The sequence below is a fragment of the Neofelis nebulosa genome, chromosome 18 (assembly GCF_028018385.1).
Source record: "Neofelis nebulosa isolate mNeoNeb1 chromosome 18, mNeoNeb1.pri, whole genome shotgun sequence".
Lineage (NCBI taxonomy): Eukaryota > Metazoa > Chordata > Mammalia > Carnivora > Felidae > Neofelis > Neofelis nebulosa.
The window spans coordinates 16,937,981-16,958,696 of NC_080799.1; the positions used below are offsets into that span (position 1 = coordinate 16,937,981).

A 20,716-nucleotide genomic window follows, 5' to 3' on the forward strand; every position below is an offset into this window, starting at 1 on the left:
CTCGTCTGCGCTTGGCTCTGGAGACTCCGTTCTGCTAATCCTCTGGCGGTTTTCTGGGTTATTTAGGCAGGTGTCGGTGGAATCTAAGTGATCAGCAGGAGGCGCGGTGAGCCCAGCGTCCTCCTACGCCGCCATCTTCCCTCTCTCCCGAGTGTGATTTCTTAAGTCCTGTGCTTATGTTAAAAAATACCCTTATCTGTTAGTGGCATACACTGAAGTGTTTCTGGATACAATGATGTGATATCCAGAATGTGCTTTAAATTATTCAGAAAAAATTGTCAAGCAGCTGAATAAAACAAGAGTAGAAATTTAAATTGAGTGATGGAAACAAAGAGGGTTGACTTATCTAGTCTGTCTTTCTACTTTTGAGTATGTTTGAAAATTTCCATAATAAAAAGCTCTTTTATTTATTTATTTTTTATTTTTTTATTTTTTAATTTTTTTTTCAACGCTTTTTATTTATTTTTGGGACAGAGAGAGACAGAGCATGAACGGGGGAGGGGCAGAGAGAGAGGGAGACACAGAATCGGAAACAGGCTCCAGGCTCCGAGCCATCAGCCCAGAGCCTGACGCGGGGCTCGAACTCACGGACCGCGAGATCATGACCTGGCTGAAGTCGGACGCTTAACCGACTGCGCCACCCAGGCGCCCCAAAAAAGCTCTTTTAAAAGAACAAAAAATAAAGAGGGTAAACTCTAATAAATCTGGCATTTCTACATTAGGAAGAAATTTGACCAGATAGTGTCTGAAGATATTTTAAAAAACATAACCTTAAGATACATACCAGGAAACTCACTACTTCATGGAGTCTCTTTAGAATATTAAACAATGCTCACCTGCCTTTTCTTTACTTGCCCTTGCCTAGAACCAGCTGCAGGCACACTCCCCAAGCCTGACCTGTGATGGCACCCCAGCCCAGGGCCAGAGTACTCAGAGCACCCGTTGCAGCATCAACCACCTCATCTTCCGTGAGGGTGCTAAGGTCAGCCTTGCTTCTGCCCACCCACTGCTTACCTGCCCCTACCCTGTCTCATTTCTTGGTGACTCCCTCATTCTTGCCTCTTCCTCAGATGACTTTCATGGTCACCTTTGACATCTCCCCCAAGGCCATACTGGGTGATAGGTTGCTTCTGACAGCTAATGTGAGCAGGTGAGCTGGGCCAGGCCTGGGGCAGTGCCTCCTTGCCCCTAGCCTCCTCCTCTGGGGTCCTTGCCAATTAGGCTCCTCCTCTTTCTCCAGTGAAAATACTACTCCCAGGACCAGCAAGACCACCTTTCAGATGGAGCTCATGGTGAAGTATGCCATCTACACTGTGATCAGCAGGTACCATACCACCAGCTCAAAAGAGTTCTTCTCTATCACTCTGATGGGGCTAGGAAAGGATTTTACCCCCTGCAGCATTTCAACATCTGGAACATTCAGGTTTTATCACCACCTTTTCAATTGGTAGATGATACTGCTAGCACTTACTAATTAAACATCGAGTGTTTATTGCGGGATAGCTATGATAATAATAACTGTAATATTATTATTGTTATACATTTAATAGAGGTTACAGTTCTCAGAAGGCTTTTTTAAAAACACCAAGATTTTCCTGGGTTTCCTGAGAAATATGAGACATTTTCATGTCTCAAGATTCCTACAGCTTTATTTGGAAGTGAGGTTGCTCTGATCCAAGGCAGAATCTCATCAAGGACCTCTCCATGGTTCTGTACTCTGAGGCTGAGTTTCCAAGAGCAGCTAGAGCCTTCTGTCAGGGGAGGCCTCTGCTAAATGTGAGAGTCCATGGCATTGGGATTAGCCAACAGTGGTTCTCAAAGGAGTCGTTGACATTTGGGTGAGACAATTCTTCATTGAAAGGAACAGATTTACACCTGCAGGGCGTTAGACCTGCTACTCCTCCTCTTCCCAGTCCCTTTTGGGAGGTATAGAGACAAATGACCTGCTTGCTGTAGAGGTCAAATTTCAGGGAGAAGTTAGATAAAAGAAAAAGAGCTTAAAATGCTGCTCCAGGAAGGGTAATAGATGAGGTGTTTAAAACTCAGGAGTCAAGTCATGTGTTGGAGCAGACACCTTCTTTCAGTAAATAGCTTCCTAAGCATTTTCTGTGTTCTAAGCACAGTGCTCTGGCTGCTTTCCATAAATTCATTTGAAATTCAACAAAAATGTATTGAGTCTGTATTGTATAATCAAAACCAGACACAATCTCCTGCCCTTGTGGGATGTATACATCCATGATATGCAACAAGTCTGTGTGGCTTAGCCTGGGTACCTTTCCCTGTGCTAGTTCTGCCCTTGTGCCTCATTGGACACCCTCCTCCTGCCCAGTGTCACATTCTAATTCACATCTCCACATTGGGAGGTCTCAGCAGCCCAGCCAGGTGCATGCTCTGAGCTTGTTTGCTGGAGTGTGTACTGGAAACCCATGGGCAGGGCATATCTAGGCATATTTGGCCCTACAGTTCAGCTGTACTCAGCTGATTTGACTCTGTGGGTGGGAGCATTCAGAGAGGCCCGCAGGATGAGGCTGGGGAATTTTGGGGAAGCTCCTCACAGAGGAGGGATGAGAGTTTAGAGTGGAAGTGGTCTAGAATTAGGACTGTGTGGGCAAAGGATAGGTACCCAAGAAGTGGAGCAAGAAGGGCCAGAGGTGAGCCCACCCACCTGTGTGAGGAGCCAGGCTGGCCACTGGGTCTCCACACATGGGCTTGGGTAGGGCTCAGGAGGAATTGTTACGCTGAGATCCAGTAAAGAGTACTGTTAGGCCTTCCCTCACCTCTAAGTCCCAGGACCAGAAAAGCCAAGGAAACAGGAGAGGAAGGAAGGTCTGTGGGAGGCCAGACAGTGGTAGTGTCCAGTAAACATTTACCAATAGTATAAGTCCAAGTCTCCCCAAAACTTTGCTGGGTCTCACATGCATATCCTGTATCCTCTATGCCCATGAAGGCCTGAAAGGAAAACAGAGACACAAAGAGGGATGGTTTGGCCCCTGCTCTCTAGTGAGTCGATGGCATAGCTCTGGGTCCCTTTCACGGTGCTCTCTGCCAGCCTCCTTGGCAGTTTACTCCATTGACAGCTTCTGCAAGAAGCTTGCACCCAGCTTGAAGCCCAGCCCTGCTCCCTAAATCCTCCCATTACCTCATATCAGTCACAGAATTCATTGAAGGCCACCCCAAGGCCCCACTGGCTACCTATCCTGTCATGATGCTAACTTGAGCCTCTTTAGGAGTCCCTCAAGGAACTTCAAATCCATCTGTGCCTCTTTTCTCCCCAGCCATGAACAGTCCACCAGGTACCTCAACTTCTCAGCCTTGGACTGGGAGGAAAGCAACCAGGCTCAGCATAGATACCAGGCAAGTGATACTGACTCAAGAGCATGGGCTGTGGCAGGGGGCTAGCAGCCAGCAATTAGGGAGGGATATGGCATTTGGCATGGTCTTTGCTCTCACTGCCCTCTGTGCAGGTGAACAATCTGGGACAGAGGGACCTGCCTGTCAGCATCAACTTCTCTGTGCCTGTGGAGCTGAATGGGGTGCCTGTGTGGACAGAGTTAGAGGTTTTCCACCCCCAGGTACTCAAGGACTGTGTACAGCTCCCCAGCTAATGCCCTTTACTTGGATCTCTCTGTCCCTCATGAATTCCTGATGCCCAACCCCCTTAGATGCTTGTTCTCTGTGTTTTTTCCTAGAACCCCTCCATTCAGTGTTCTTCAGAGAGAATGGTGCCCATAGAGTCTGACTTCCTGACCCACATTCAGAAGAATCCCGTGCTGGTAAAAGGAGGGCTCTGGGCCATTTCCACTTCAAACCACACACCAGAAGAGTTTAATTCAAGAACCTGTATTACATTCAGATGGCTGTCTGCTGAACAGCCCTCTTGAATTCAATTGTGACTGCTCCTCTCACATCAATCAGTTTTATGCTGCCATCTGCCTTCAAAACCACCTTTCTCTGGCCTAATGCTACTTCTCTGTCCCTAGAACTGCTCAATTGCTGACTGCCTGAGGTTCCACTGTGACCTGCCTTCCTTTGGCGTCCAGGAGGAACTTGACTTCATCCTAAAGGGCAACCTCAGCTTTGGCTGGGTCAGCCAGGTGTGTAGGCCCAACAGCAGAGTCCACCCACCCCCCACCGCCCCACCACAGGATTCAGGTGCCACCAGATGACGTCTGTGTCCATCCTCCAGCCAGGACATTTCTTGAACTCTGTGCCTTTCCCAGTGCTAGTTCCTCATCTGTGCCCCCTCTGTTTTGTAGACATTGCAGAAGAAGGTATTGATTGTGAGTGTGGCTGAACTCATGTTCAACACGTCTGTGTATGCCCAGCTTCCAGGACAGGAGGCATTCTTGAGAGCTCAGGTAGTGACTGTGTGGTAGGCAGTGGCCAGGCTGGTAAGAGGGCTCCTAATGCAAAATATGTGGTGCTGTGAGGCTCACAAGCCTGGAGGGAGGAAGGATGAAGGTCCCTCAGCAGGAGAGGTGTCCCCAAGCCTATGAATTTTTCTCTTTGTCACCCCTTGGAGTAAAGGAAGGAGGGGAGAGAGTTAAAGGTTGGGGAACCTGGGAAGAGTCTGGGACAGCAAGAGTTCTGATACTTTCTGATGAGGTCACCTCCACTCCAGATGGAGATGGTACTGGAGAAGTATGAGGTCTACAACCCTGTCCCCATTATTGTGGGCAGCTCTTTGGGAGGACTGCTGCTGCTGGCTCTCATCACAGTCATTCTGTATAAGGTGAGTATTTTCATCCTGCTCTTGACACTACCAGGTTTTTTTTTTATTTTAACATTTTTATTTATTTTTGAGAGACAGAGACAGGGGAGGGGCAGAGAGAGAGAGGGAGACACAGAATCCGAAGTAGGCTCCAGGCTCTGAGCTGTTAGTACAGAGCCCTGCGCGGGCTATAACCCATGAACTGTGGGATCATGACTTAAGCCGAAGTCAGACGCTTAACTGACTGAGCCATCAGTTTTTGATCCCATTCTTTCTGCAGTGTAGGGAAGAACTCACCTTGGATATAGATACACATTCTTGCTAACGCACTGCATATGAGAGATCCCCTCCCACATATGACATCACCAGTCCCCAACACTCCCTCATGCCTTCCTGTCTGATTCTCAGGCCTCCTTATGTGTTTTTCTTCCAAATTTTTATTTAAATTCAGGTTAGTTGATGTATGGTGTAGTATTGGTTTCAGGAGTAGAATTTAGTAATTCACCACTTTCATATAATACCCAGCGCTCATCATAATTCCTCCCCTTAATGCCCATCACCATTTATCCCACCTCCCACTCACCTACCCTTCAACAACCCTCAGTTTGTTCTCTATTGTTGAGTCTCTTATAGTTTTCTTCCCTCTCCTTTTTTTCCTTTCTCGTATGTTTATCTGTTTTGTTTCCTAAATCCACATATGAGTGAAATCATATGATATTTGTCTTTCTCTGACTGACTTATTTCTCTTAGATTAATATACTCTAGCTCCATCTTGTCATTGCAAATGGCAAGATTTCATTTCTTTTGATATCTACAATCTTCTTTATCCATTCATCAGCCTATGGACAGTTGGGCTCTTTCCACAGTTGACTATTAGTGATAATGCTGCTGTAAACATTGGGGTGCATGTATCCCTTTGTTTTTTGTCTTTTTGTTTTTTCTTTCAATTTTAATTTTTTAAAGTTTTTTATTTATTTTGAGAGAGAGAGAGAGAGAGAGAGAGAGAGAGAGAGCAGAAAGAGGCAGAGAGAGAGAGGGAGAGAGAAGGAAAGACAGACTCCCAAGCAGGCTCCACGCTGTCATCATGGAGCCCGATGTGGGGCTCAAATTCATGAACCGTGAGATCATGACCTGAGCCGAAGTCAAGAGTCAGATGCTTCACTGACTGAGCCACCCAGGCGCCCCTTGAATCTGTATTTTGTATCCTCGAGTACCTAGTAGCACAATTGCTGGATTAGAGGGTAGTTGTGTGTTTTTTTTTTAATTTTGGGTAACCTCCATACTGTTTTCCAGAGTGGCTGAACCAGTTTGCACTCCCACCAACAGTTTAGGATGGCTTCCCTTTCTCTGCATTGTTGCTAACATCTGTTGTTTCTTGTGTTGTTAATTTTAGTCAGACTGCCTTTAATTGCTCTCCTTGTCTTTTCCACTCTCCTCTTTATCACTACATGTTTCTCTTCACAGCAAATTATAAAATAAAGCACAGCACTGGATTGGGTGCTGACACTACCACTGATTCTTTCTGTGACTGTAGGCAGTGACTGGTCCATGCTGGGTCTTGACTTCTCATTCTGAAGGTGATTTCATCCAACTCACAGAATTTTGGTAAAGGCTAAATGACACAGTGTGTCTAATGTTTCTAGTGTAGTGCTGGAACATAGTAGGGGCTCCAGCAATGGTGATCCCTCTCCCTCCTCAATCATCTCTTTTCCTCTCTTCCACTGGACTTCCTAATTCTCTTTTCCTTCCTCTCCACAGGTTGGCTTCTTCAAACGTCAGTATAAGGAAATGATGGAGGAAGCAAATGGACAGACTATCCCAGAAAATGGGACACCAGACCCTCAAGCTTCCCAATAAGAAATTACCTCCTATTCTCCCTTGAACCTGTTCTCTTCTGAGAGGTTTCCTGGCCCTCTTACTCTCAGCTAAGTTAGGCCAGCAGGGAGAGAAATGCTCCATGTGAGGGAGGCCAGCTTTCTCCCTTTGGGAGGATGCATTGTGTTCACTGAAAGCTCTTGCCAGGGAAGGGCTATTTGTTTTGTCAAGTCTGCAACTGGAAACCCCAGAACAGGATTTTCACCATACCCTTGATTTTTACCTAGAAGTACATGAACAATAGCCTCAGGCTCCAGTCTCTCTTCACTAGCTACCAATGATCTTTCTAAAATACAATACTAAACAAGGCACAATCCTCATCTATCTTTGGTGGCTCCCTATTAACATAGGATAACTCCTGAACTCTCCAACTTGATGTTAGGAATCCAGTTGAATTTCCAGAAGGTGGGCTTTGATGTACACACCATGAGTTGCTTTGTGCCTTCCTATCATCCTCATTCCTAGTAAATACTGTCAAAGCAGCTTTTTGTCTCAGAAATTTCAGCCCGCATTTTGAAACTGAATTGGGAATAAAATGTCTACACATTGGAATTTGTAAACATGGCTTCCAGCCTTTGTCAGCATTGCTGGCTTGGAGAGAGAAGTAGAACCCCAGCAGGGGTATTGCCCCAATGTCATTCTGGCTCAACTAGCTCCAGCATCTCTCAAGAGATCAAGATGCCCAGGATACTTCCATTTTTTTGAGGTTCCAAATATAGCGAATGAAGAAACGCTAGAGCATTATTCTAAAAATTGTGTATTTTAAAGTTTGCATTAACAATTTAACACATTGCACAAAAACAATGCATGCACCTTCATTGGAAAATATGTCAAAGGTATAAAATTAAGGCCTTTTAGGGATGTGAGTCATGTATAGTGGTCAGCCCATGGTGTCCCCTAACCATGGTGGACACCTGCCAGCCCTGAAGCCTGAGGCCAGGACAAGTAAGTTAAATAGAGTGAGGATTATTAATGTTCTTATGTTGGATAACCTGACTTCTTCATCTACTCACTCGATTCTCAAAGCTGTCACTGATGGGAGGCTGATGGGGCTGTGACAGGGGCATGAAGAAGGGGCTTACCTGGAAAGGTCATTAGAGTGGATCAACACACAGGTGTTTCTTACAAATCCTAGGATGCAGTGAAGGGGACATTGTTTGCACATGGTAAGTGATTGGAGAGCACTTTGAAGTCTTATATCAGAGACCTGCTGCCCCAAATAAGGCCATTCTTACTATTATGCCACCAATCTTAGCATAAAGCACAAAGTGGTGCATGGCACTGAGCTGGGGGTCAACACATAGCAGGCCATTCCTTGCCTGGAGAGATTCCACTGCTGCCGCCACCCCTTAGGTGTTTGGGCCATGTGTATGGTTGCATTAGAAACACAGAAGGGTGAAGCAGTTGATGAGTGATTTAGGGGAAGCTGGAAAATAACCCTTCATAGAAATCCTTTCCATGAATAGACTTTCATGGAAATCCTGCCATATACTTAAGTAATTATGTTCCTAAAGGTGTTCCTAGACTCTAAGGACTGCAGCAATCTCTTGTCTAAAATGAAGGCAACAGGGGCGCCGGGGTGGCTCAGTCAGTTGAGTTTCCGACTTCAGCTCAGGTCACGGTCTCACAGTTCGTGAGTTCAAGCCCTGTGTCGGGCTCTGTGCTAACAAACAGCTCAGAGCCTGGAGGCTGCTTAGGATTCTGTGTGTGTGTGTGTGTGTGTGTCTCTCTCCCCCTCCCCTGCTCATGCTCTGCCTCTCTCTGTCTCTCAAAAATAAATAAATGTTTAAAAAATTAAAAAAAATAAAATGAAGGCAACAGGTGTTATTTTCACATATTTTCTGTGCATATTATTGCTTACATTAATTTTATTAACATTTTTCAGGGTTGCCATTGTGTTGTGTTATATCCCCAAATCATAAAAATGGATCAATGGCTTAAAAATTTTTCTTTGAAGCATAAAAGTTGAGGTTCCAAAAAAAAAGTAAATTGCTTCCACTTAGAATAATATCATCAAAATCAATGAGGTTCCTGGGGCGCCTGGGTGGCGCAGTCGGTTAGGCGTCCGACTTCAGCCAGGTCACGATCTCGCGGTCCGTGAGTTCGAGCCCCGCGTCAGGCTCTGGGCTGATGGCTCGGAGCCTGGAGCCTGTTTCCGATTCTGTGTCTCCCTCTCTCTCTGCCCCTCCCCTGTTCATGCTCTGTCTCTCTCTGTCCCAAAAATAAATTAAAAAAAAAAAAAACGTTGAAAAAAAAATCAATGAGGTTCCAGTGCACATTTAGTATCGGGATGTGTAAATGGTGGGATGAGTGGTTCTGAGCAAAATTTAAATATATCTAGAATATATTATACCATTGAAACTGTATTTTATTGGATCACATATCTTTTTTCTCCTAGGGTGTTGTCCATTATGAAACTTTGTTAGATGGCTTGAAGCTATCAAAGCTTTTGTGTCATTTTCACACATGACATAATGACCTCACAGACAAGGCAACAAAGACTTCTCAGAATGATTGCAACATATTGCTTTCCCATCCCAAAGCAATACTTTTATCATTAAATACAGAGAAGACAGCAAAACTACAGTGGCATAAATCAAAGTTGCTCTTACAGCAAAAGTATGTACAAGTCACATAATTTCAAAGAAGCTTATAAAAGCAGCAATAAAGTTAATGTTTATGCTGGAAGGTTGCTCTTGGCTATAAGTAACAGGGGACAATCCAAAGTCTTCCCACATGGAGTTCAGATATAGTCATTGGTTAATTCAGTTCCTCGATAATGACATTAAGATGCAGCCATCTTGTGATGCTTTTGTCTTAGACCATGCCCCTCATTGTTGCAAGATGACTGCCATTGTTCCAGGCATTTTGTCCTTGGATAATAGCACCTAAAAGCAAGAGGAGCTGTTTGTTGGAGGAGGTCATCGAGAGGACATGACCATTGGTTGGCTCTGGGTATATAGAGGCTTCTCACTCCCTGCCCTGTCCTTGGAATGTATACTCTGCCTACCATTTCCAAAGTGGGAACCATTTTGAAAGACACAGCCCTGAGAGAACAATGCATTATTGAGTCTATCTGGATGGTACATGTACCTGAACCTAGTTAAAGCCTCTATATAAACTTAAGATTCTAGTGGGCCAGTGTAAAGATCTACTTTTCTTGAAGCTGCCCAAGTCAGGCCTCTTACTTCCCTCACTTATTAACCCTGCTAAAGCCTGCCTCTTTCTGTCTGCTTTCCATATGGGGGCTGGCTTCAAATTTCATTCTGGGAATACCTGAGGTTGCAAACCAACAACTTGCTAGCCAGCCAAGAGACTGAAAGATGGGTCTTGGGAGTTGTTCATGACCTTTTTGTGGGGAGGGATGAGACATAGGTCAGAGGTTTGTGGACCAGTGCATGAGTACAAGGATGTTCCCTAAATGGTGACTGGTCTGATACTTTTGTTTGAGGAACTGTGCAGAGTGCAGTGCAGCAGAGAAGAGAAATGCACAGCTGTGTAGTTGGCTGGCTTCTACTGTGGGCTGGCCATTAGTACCCAACTAGAGGCTGAAACTTGTGTTATAAAGTTGGAAGAAGAGCTGAGGTTAGAGAAAGATGGGCAGGTTTCCACTACTCTGCTGGCTTTGAGGGCTGGAAGACAAGATGCAAGAGCAGGATAATTAGTTGGATATCCTAGCATTCTTCTTTACAAACTAGGAGATGACAAGCTGCAATGGAGTAAGGTCCAAGTGTTTATGACAAAGCCTGATTGGGACACAAAGAGGTGGAATACCTGGGAAAGTGAGGAAAATGAGGAGGACGATTTTATGGTGATTAGCAGTGAAATGAATGAAACACCTGGTGCTGTTTGATCCTTAATACACAGGAAAGCAAAAGCAGAGCAACAGCAATCCCAGCCAGTGGGGCAGCCCACAGTTCAGGAAACATTCATGATGAGAGAATATACTCCCCCTGAGCTTATTGGTGTAGCTGCTAAGTTTAGGAAAAGACCAGGGCAACTATCCTGGCATGGTTACTGCAGCTATGGGATATGGTGGGTGATGGCATTTCTCTGACCAGGTAGGAGACAGAGAAAATGAGCAACAACAACACACACACAGTCTTCCAGCAGTGCTGGCCTGGTGCTCAGGGGTTTAAAGTTACTCATTCCCTTATAGATTGGATTATTCTAGCCTGCAGGGAGGCTTGGCCCAATGAAAGGGAATCTCCCTACGCATGTGGGATCCTGGTAATCTATAGATCTATGGAGGAGTTACAACAAATTCGTAAGGAGTTGGGAATGAGACAGGCTGTTTTTGACCAGTTTTTAAAAGCTCTGATTAGGTGACATTCACTGCAGGAACTAAAACCAGGATAACACAGTCCACCCTCAGTGCACCTGGTATGGGACACTGATATCCATGCAGAGTCCAGTCATAAGACAAGATATTTTGATGATGTTGGACAATCTATTGCTGATCTGGGGAAAACTGACAAATCCTGGGAACAGGTACAGTTTATGGGAAAGACCCAAGACAGAGAGGGAACTCAGAAAGCAAAAAGACTATCCCAATATAACCATAGTGACTCTGACAAAAAATAACCCAGAAACAAATGTGGTTTGATCTCGCTGCTGCTAGGACCACACCTGAAAAGAGACTGGAAACCTCAGGAAACATCATACTGTGCCTTAAAACCTGGACACCAGTTAAGACCTGTCCCCTACCATCTTTGAAGCCCTGTCTACTCTAGTAGAGGCCTCAAGAATATTGTCATATTCAGGGTTGATGCATCCTATTCTCCAGGTATAGGAATCAGGACAAGACTGCCTCCAGGTCAGAGCCATTGGAGGCAATTGGAGACCTCATGTTGAGCTTACAATAGCTCCCCAGAAATAAACAAAAAGTGATGGCTCTAGTTATGGTGGAGCTAAATGTATTTTGTTACATGGTAACCTTCAGGAGTTTTCTGCCCCACCTCAGCATCCTTGATGGATACAGAGGACAAATCATTATGGTCAAGAAGGTCTCCTGGACAGCAACATGCAGAAGGATGAAACTAGACCACTTTCTTACACCATTCACAAAAACAAACTCAAAATGGATAAAGGACCTGAATGTGAGACAGGAAACCATCAAAACCCTAGAGGAGAAAGCAGGAAAAAAACCTCTCTGACCTCAACCGCAGCAATTTCTTACTTGACACATCCCCAAAGGCAAGGGAGTTAAAAGCAAAAATGAACTATTGGGATTTCATGAAGATAAAAAGCTTCTGCACGACAAAGGAAACAATCAGCAAAACTAAAAGGCAACCAACGGAATGAGAAGAGATATTTGCAAATGACATATCGGACAAAGGGCTAGTATCCAAAATCTATAAAGAGCTCACCAAACTCCCCACCCGAAAAACAAATAACCCAGTGAAGAAATGGGCAGAAAACATGAATAGACCCTTCTCTAAAGAAGACATCCAGATGGCCAAAAGTCACATGAAAAGGTGCTCAACGTTGCTCCTCATCAGGGAAATACAAATCAAAACCACACTCAGATACCATCTCACGCCAGTCAAAGTGGCTAAAATGAACAAATTGGGAGACTACAGATACTGGCGAGGATGTGGACAAATGGGAACTGTTTCCACTCTTGAAAACAGTGTGGAGGTTCCTCAAAAAATTAAAAATAGATCTACCCTATGACCCAGCAATAGCGCTGCTAGGAATTTACCCAAGGGATACAGGCTTGCTGATGCATAGGGGACACTTTTACCCCAATGTTTATAGCAGTACTTTCAACAGTAGCCAAATTATGGAAAGAGCCTAAATGTCCATCAACTGATGAATGGATAAAGACATTGTGGTTTATATACACAATGGAATACTACGTGGCCATGAGAAAGAATGAAATATGGTCTTTTGCAGCAACGTTGATGGAACTGGAGAGTGTTATGCTAAGTGAAACAAGTCATACAGAGAAAGACAGATACCATATGTCTTCACTCTTATGTGGATCCTGAGAAACTTAACCGAAGACCATGGGAGAGGTGAATGAAAAAAAAAAAAAAAAAAGAGAGAGAGGGAAGGAGCCAAACCATAAGAGACTCCTAAAAACTGAGAACAAACTGAGGGTTGATGGGGGTAGGAGGGAGGGGTGGGTGCGTGATGGGTATTGAGGAGGGCACCTGTTGGGATGAGCACTGGGTGTTGTATGGAAACCAATTTGACAATAAATTTCATATATTGAAAAAAAAAGGAAAAAAAAGAATAAAATAAAATAAAGGAAATTAAATAAAATTTAAAAATTTAAAAATTTTTATAAAAATAAAAAAGAATTTGCTCTTTCCATATCCAAGAAAGAAAGAAGAGAAAGAAAAAAGAAAACAATTTAATCAAAAACAGAAATAAAGAAAATGAATAATGAACCAGCAAACAGAATTTACAAACCATAAGAGACTCTTAAATACAGAAAACAAACTGAGGGTTGATGGGGGGGTGGGGGAGAGGGAAAGTGGGTGACGGGCATTGAGGAGGTCACTTGTTGGGATGAGCACTGGGTATTGTATGGAAACCAATTTCACAATAAATTTTATTAAAAAAAAAAACAGAATGAGACCTGAATGAAGTACATCCAATTTCCCCTAGGACTGAAACTTTGAAGCACACTATAGTTCTTAGACTAAGCAGGTGGGAGGGATTTGTGCTGGTTTTCTGAGGATGTGCTCAGAGGGTGAAGTTGGGAAGGACTTGGTGTAACAGCTCCATCTTCCACTTGGTGGCACTGCTTAGCTACTGTGGTGCATCTGTGTGTGCTAGTACACATGTGGGTGCACATGTGCCCACATGTGCTCAGGGTGAAATTTGATTCACTCAGCCCCCTAGTCTCTGGTACAGGAACTTTGTGCTCTCACTGATCTGTGATCAAGCACCCCTCGCTTGTCTCAGACCGCCACCCACTCCCCCGCATCTACCTTCTCCATGTCCAAGCTGTCTCCCTGCCAAGTGGCACCTCCCTCCAGAATTTTATCTCAGATGGGGCTGTGTTTCAAAACCCCACACTTTAGAGCCACCCGCATCTTAGACCCGTGCTGATTCTCTGGGGGAGGGTCTTGTGGAGCAATGGCCAGGTGCCAGCTTGTCCCAGAAAATATTTGCATGATCGTGCAGTGGCAGAGGTTCAGAGTTCATGGCAAATCGCAACACACAGCTGGCACCAAGTTTTGCCACACTCTGACGTCTTTGTCCCAATATCAGCAAACGTGGTCATTCTCAGGAGTCCGCCAGGATCTTTGCCCAAGGGGAGGATGTATGGCCTCTATCAAATGCACTCTAATCACTTCCCATGTGGCACTTGGACCCCTCAGACTACACTGCCTGCTCCTGGGGATTCAACCTATTTCCTTACCAGAGCACTGCCAGGCACTAAGCTCTGAACCTGAAGACTCTGCACTCCACTGCTTATAGAACAATAATAATAGAACAAAACCTGGTGGTATTGAAACCCTCTCCTATATCCCCATCACTGGACACTTCTTGTCCAGTCCCCTGCAAGTGCTTTCACTCTTACTTTCTCACTTTCTCTCCAGGCACTATTGGGTGGAGTGATTTTCTTGCACGATCCTGATACACTGCATTCCCCCTCTTTCTCTTTCTGTCTCGTCCTCTCTCTGAAAAAAACAGCTCCCTACCCTCCGCATCTTTGTGGCATTTCTCTCCCCCAACTCACCCTTCACACCACATACCTGTCAAGTTCTGTGACTCAAATTATGCAAGATTGTTGTGTTAATCCTTGGATAAGTTTCCTAAGTGTTCAAAATGGTTTGATGCTGATCCAGCCATGTTTCAGGGACAAGACAAACTCAGAGTCCCTGTACAACTCCTCCATCTTAACTCCCTCCTCTGTACACAAACTCTTAAATCATGGCAGGTGGGTGTGGAGATATACTTGTCCTGTGGCTGCCAAAACAATCTCTTGCTTATTAACCCTGCCACCTACCAGTCTGGAGCAGCCTACCTCTTTCTTCAGTCTCTCCTGACCCTCTGTGCACAGGGGCAATTTTCAGAGCTCATCCTGGCGATTCCCAAGTTTGAAAACCCATGCAGTTTCTCCTCTCATCTTTATTACTAGGGAAATAAATCTTTTCCGTAGATCCTCAGATTCCCCCTTAGGTCCTGTGGACCTTGATTCAAGTAAGTTCCATCCCTAGATTACATGAGTGCTGAGAGAGTAGTCACCTGCCTTTTAGAAGCCTAATAATAGAAGTAATTGTGCTAGCCAGGAAGAAATAGCAGGACTGATGGCTATTGAATAGGCTACCCTGAGCATTTGGCAAATGTTATGCCTGAAGAATAAGGGAAGGCCAAAATCCCTTTACCAAGGAACAGCTTGGACATTGTATAGTCTCAGAAGTATATGGTGGAATATCAATGACTAAATCATGTGTGGCAGAATAAACACACCACTTTATACTTGGATTAAATCAATGATGTTGAAAGTCTGAATCAGCCCTAGGTTCTTTGCAGTGCATATATGAGGGAGACGTGCTTGATGAATTTTTGTTTATTGCTGAAAACCCAAGTAACAGAAAATGAGGTTTGGTTGTTTGTTTGCAATTAATGCTCACCCTGTGAGTGGCAGAAAACTGGGTGGGATCACTGCTGATGGAGCATTTCCCTAAAGAGGTTGGTCTACATATACTTTATTTGTTGCGGATGGTGCAGTTTGTAACAATATACCTTTTAACCTTGATTAAGTGCTGAAGGAGAGAGAGAAAATTTTAAATCTGATAAAATCATGGCCTCTTGGTGTTCATCTTTGCAGTGCTGTATGGAAATATACCTTAGTAGGAGACTCCTTTCACACTAAAGTAATGTTAGGGAGAAATACAGTCCTTTGAATTTTTTTTTTATGTTTATTTATTTTTGAGACAGAGAGAGACAGAGCATGAATGGGGGAGGGGCAGAGAGAGAGGGAGACACAGAATGTGAAGCAGACTCCAGGCTCTGAGCTGTGAGCACAGAGCCCGACGCGGGGCTCGAACTCACGGACCATGAGATCATGACCTGAGCTGAAGTCGGACGCTCAACCTACGGAGCCACCCAGGCGCCCCCAGTCCCATGAATTTTTATTTTTATTTTAAATTGTGGTAAAGTACACATAAGATGAAATGTGTCATCTTAATCATTTTTACGTGTATAGTTCAGTAGTATCAAGCACATTCCCATTTTTGTGCAACCATTCCTCCCATCCTTCTCCAGAACTCTCTTTGTCTTGCAAAACTGAACCTCTATATCCATCAAACAATGACTCCCTATTCCCATCAACTCCCAGCTCTTAGTAACCACCATCTTACTTTGTGTCGCTATAAATTTGACTATTTTAGGTACCTCACCTAAGTGGAATCAAAGAGTGTTTGTCTTTCTGTGCCTGGCTTATTTCACTTAGCATAGCGTCCTCAAGTTTCATCCACATTATAGCATATGTCAGAATTTCTTTCTTTTTCAGGCTGAATAAGCACGATTTCATTAGCATTTTATTTATCCATTGATGGACACTTGGATTGCTTCTATCCTTTGGCTATTGTGAATAATATCTCTATGAACATGAGTGTACAAATATCTCTTCAAGATTCTGCTTTCAATACCTTCTGGGTACATAGCAGAAGTAGAATTCCTATGTCATATGGCAATTCTATTTTTAATTATTTGAGGAACCACCAAACCGCTTTCCATAGAAGCCACACCACTTTACATTTTCATTAATAGTGCCCATGGGCTGTAACTTTTCCATATCCTTCCCCAAACTTGTTATTTTCTATTTTAAAAAAGACAATGTTCATCCTAATGGTTGTGAGGTGGTTTTTCATTGTGGCTTTGATTTGCATTTCCCTAATGATTAGTGATGTTGAACATCTTTTCATGTGTTTGTTAGCCATCTGTATATCTTTGGAATATATATAATATAATATAATATAATATAATATAATATAATATAATATAATATATATTATAGCCATCTGTATATCTTTGGAATATATATATTATATTATATTATATTATATACAAATAATATAATATAATATAATATAAAATTTAATATATTTAAATATATTAAATATATAATATATATTTATATATTATAAATTTTAAATATATTTATACTATATATTATATTAAATATATATATTATAAATATATTATATATGTATATTTATTTAATGTCTTTTGCCCATTAAAAAATTGTGGTTATTGCTGTTGAGCTGTAAGAGTTCTTTATATATTCTGGATATTAACCCTTTATCAGATATATGATTTGCAAATATTGTCTCCTATTCCATCTTTTCACTCTGTTGATGGTGTCCTTCAATGCACAGAGTTAATTTTGATGAAGTTCAATTTATCTATTTTTTGTTGTTGTTGTCTGTTCTTTTGGTGTCATATCCATGAAATGATTGCCAAATCCAATGTAATGAATTTTTCAGGAATCCAGCTTCACCTATTTTCTTTTTTTTTTTTTTTTAATTTTTTTTTCAACGTTTTTTATTTATTTTTGGGACAGAGAGAGACAGAGCATGAACGGGGGAGGGGCAGAGAGAGAGGGAGACACAGAATCGGAAACAGGCTCCAGGCTCCGAGCCATCAGCCCAGAGCCTGACGCGGGGCTCGAACTCACGGACCGCGAGATCGTGACCTGGCTGAAGTCGGACGCTTAACCGACTGCGCCACCCAGGCGCCCCCAGCTTCACCTATTTTCAAGGGGTGTTGTAGGGTAACTAACTCACTTAGGTCTTTGAGCCATTTGAGTTATTTTTTGTACATGTTTGAGCCATTTTGAGCTAATTATAAAGATATACAATAATTGTCTCCTCGGCATTGCATCTGGGCACATGTTTGTTTATTAAATAAAATATATTTTTTCTTCTTAAGGCTAGCTGAAGAAATACTCTTGAGTAGGGTTAGTTTGTAAAGCAATAGACAGACAAAATTTGAGTATATAATACAATCAAAGGATGATAGTATGTCAGAAGGGGAAAAGACCTTGCACCGTGGTCTTCATTTATTCCAGCCAATCTTTGGCTCTGAGAGCACACTCCCCATCAAGTTCACCCCTTTTAAGGCCACTTAGGCAATGGTAAGGGGCCAGCTTCAAGCTTTTAGATGTGGGTATCCAGTTTTGCAACCTTGTGCCTCTTTTTAATCCTCTCTCTTCCATCCTCAGGCAACCACTGATCTTATTTCTGTTACTATGTGTTAGTTTGCATTTTAAAAAGACTTTCTATACATCATATCACATAGAATTTGTTATTTTTCATTAGGCTTCTTTCACTCAAGATAATTACCTTTATTTATTTATTTGTTTGTTTATTTATTTATATTGAAGTTAGTTAACGTACAGTGTAGTATTGGTTTTAGGAGTAAAACCCAGTGATTCACCGCTCATATAACACCTAGTGCTCGTCCCAACAACCTCCCTCCTTAATGCTCTCACCCATTTAGCAGATACCCCCCTCCCCACCTTCTCTCCAGCAACCCTGAGTTTGTTCCCTGTATTTAAGGGTCTCTTATGGTTTGCCTCCCTCTCTGTTTCATCTTGTTTTTTCTTCCTTCCCTTATGTTGATCTGTTTTGTTTCTTAAATTCCACATATGAGTGAAATCACATGGTATTTGTCTTTCTCTGACTGACTTACTTTGCTTAGCACAATACACTCTAGTTCCATCCACGTTGTTGCAAAAGGCAAGATTTTATTTTGAGATTCGTCCATATTGTTGTCGGTATCAATACTTCTTTCCTTGTTATTGCTGAGTAGTATTCCATTGTAATCATATGGGATTTAAAAATTAATGCAGTTTAAAGCATTTTATCAGAGTCAGAAGATAACTTGTAGGTCCAGTTTTAAAATTTCAAGGGGCGCCTGGGTGGCGCAGTCGGTTAAGCGCCCGACTTCAGCCAGGTCACGATCTCGCGGTCCCGTGAGTTCGAGCCCTGCGTCAGGCTCTGGGCTGATGGCTCGGAGCCTGGAGCCTGTTTCCGATTCTGTGTCTCCCTCTCTCTCTGCCCCTCCCCCGTTCATGCTGTGTCTCTCTCTGTCCCAAAAATAAATAAAAAACGTTGAAAAAAAAATTAAAAAAAAAATTCAAGTAGTTTTTTCAAGCTTCACATCTTAGCAATATATTGTTCCACATATTAAAGAGACTAAACCTGTCCCGCTAGGACCAAAACAGCACAATTTTAAATATTAAGGAAAAGCTTTGGGAATTTCTTAAGACCAAATTGTGTTACAAACTTTCCCCCTGACTTTAAGATGTTCTTTACTCATCAAAGAAAGACAAAGAAACAAGTGATGCATTGTTAGACATATTTTAACACACATCCAAATGGTGCAGCACAGCATAGAATCTTCGATCAAATGCAATCAAAGACAGGGCTAGGAATCCATTTGCTACTATCCTTGAATCTCAGCACCCAAACTTCTCTCTTTGGAATTCTCATTGACTTAAAGCCTAAGAAAATTCTGAAAGCGATCTGAGAGACTTCTCCATAACTTAGGGTTTACATTTTATCTGAAAATATAGAAATAGACACAGCTGTCAACGCATGCTACTATCCTGTTGACTTATAATTTTCATCAGGATTTTCTCGTTTAATCAAATAAAAAGTAGGGACCAACCCCCCCCCCCCCCCCACACACACACACTAGATGTGGAAATTAAGTTGTGTGGACCTGCGGGCATGATTTCCATTACTGAGGCAGGCAGAAATCATTCTGGTGAAAGATGGGAAACACATCCTCCTTCACACTGATTTGAAAAAAATTATTAAATGTGTTGCTTAATTTTTTTTTAAGTGTAGCTATAATGGTTCTGAGCATCCCAATCCCAATGAAGTTTGTGTGTGATGTTTTCCCACAAATGAGCAATTCTTCAACACCAACTGTGTGCCCTACAATTCAACTCAATTTGACACTATCTACCTGGAGATTCCACAGATTAAGGATTCAGTCCTACAAGACTGCCCTCTACTGCCATTTCAGATGCCAACTGTAGGTCCGGTTTATCATTTGTGCTTCTGACCAACAGACTATAGACTGGAGGTTTCAGCAACCCGCCCCCATTGGGTTAATTTGCTAGAGCAGATCACAAAACTCATAAAAACATTTTACTTTCCAGGTAACCAATTTATTATAAAAGATATGAAGAAGAATAGTGAGACAGGAGAAATACATGTGGTAAGGTTTGGGAAAAGGTGAGAGCTTCTATACCACCTCCAACTTCATCACTCTCCCTAAATTTCTGTGTGTTTACCAACTAGAAGCTCTCCAAACCCATCCCTTTGGGTTTTTCTGGAGGCATTGTTACATAGGCATGATCAAATCATTGGCTGTTGGTGATTGGTTTAACCCTAGCCCCTCTTCCTTCCCGGGATGTTGTTATTTCAGGGTGGACCTGAAAGTTCCGAACACATTGTTGTACCTACTGGCAACTAGCCCCTACCCTTAGGTGATTTTCAAAGTCACCTCAGCAATGTAACAGAAGATGCCTTTATCACTGCACAGTGAAAGTGTTGTAAAACTGGCCAAACAGCACAAACTTGTCAAACCCCCTGACCGGTAAAATGGATTCCCTGATCACCATGAAGTTTTAGAGGCGTTCCCCAGGTAGGGATAATCTCTTCTAACAGAATTTTAGCCACGGAAGAGATGCAAGCCTATCCACGAAGGAAAAGATTTGGTCCAGTGAGAAAACATACAAACTACGAGATGGAGAAGTTGTATGAAATCCATCCGTATGAACAGCTTTTCCTGGATTATACTTTGGACAAGTGGGACAAGTAAGGTAGGCCCTTCTTATGGTCTTATTAACTGTTCTCCACCAATATGGGTCCATGAATGCTGTCATTTTGTCAGTACACCAATGGCTTAATGCATGTTACAATTACAAGTATTGAGAATTTTAGAATTACTGGAATGACCAGATTGTTATTTGGCTGAAACCAGAGTTCTCTCTCTCTCTCTCTCTCTCTCTCTCTCTCTCTATCAAACCAAAAATTAATAAATTTCCAATATTGCTTCTCCTTTTCTGTGGTCATGTTTCCCCAATTTTTTTCTGGTCAATTTTCCCAAAACTTATCATTTGGGAGAACATCCCTTTGGAACATG

The 20,716-nt window shown here is 42.8% G+C and overlaps 2 protein-coding genes and 1 long non-coding RNA gene across 3 annotated transcripts in view; 2 read left to right on the plus strand and 1 right to left on the minus strand.

The window, feature by feature from the left end:
• LOC131501683 (integrin alpha-D-like) overlaps nt 1–20,716 on the minus strand; it is a 155,946-nt gene that overhangs the window by 42,078 nt on the left and 93,152 nt on the right. The window lies entirely within an intron of this gene.
• Nucleotides 1–20,716, plus strand: part of LOC131501687 (uncharacterized) — a 35,052-nt gene that overhangs the window by 11,625 nt on the left and 2,711 nt on the right. The window contains exon 2 of the long non-coding RNA XR_009256853.1: nt 20,239–20,393. This is a non-coding gene — a long non-coding RNA (uncharacterized LOC131501687). The remainder of the gene's footprint in view (nt 1–20,238; nt 20,394–20,716) is intronic.
• Nucleotides 673–7,146, plus strand: LOC131501685 (integrin alpha-X-like). The gene is made up of 10 exons (XM_058712067.1): nt 673–982; nt 1,071–1,150; nt 1,241–1,324; nt 3,276–3,354; nt 3,465–3,572; nt 3,690–3,773; nt 3,981–4,094; nt 4,257–4,358; nt 4,622–4,732; nt 6,470–7,146. Exons 2-10 carry the CDS (start codon nt 1,071–1,073, stop codon nt 6,566–6,568), a joined length of 861 nt encoding a protein of 286 aa, XP_058568050.1. The 5' UTR covers nt 673–982; the 3' UTR covers nt 6,569–7,146.

Coding starts and splice junctions, on each gene's coding strand:
- LOC131501685 (XM_058712067.1), top strand. CDS start 1,071: ATGACTTTCATGGTCACCTTTGACATCTCCCCCAAGGCCATACTGGGT. Junction 3,355..3,464: donor AGGCTCAGCATAGATACCAG/GCAAGTGATACT, acceptor CCCTCTGTGCAG/GTGAACAATCTGGGACAGAG. Junction 4,733..6,469: donor TCACAGTCATTCTGTATAAG/GTGAGTATTTTC, acceptor TCCTCTCCACAG/GTTGGCTTCTTCAAACGTCA.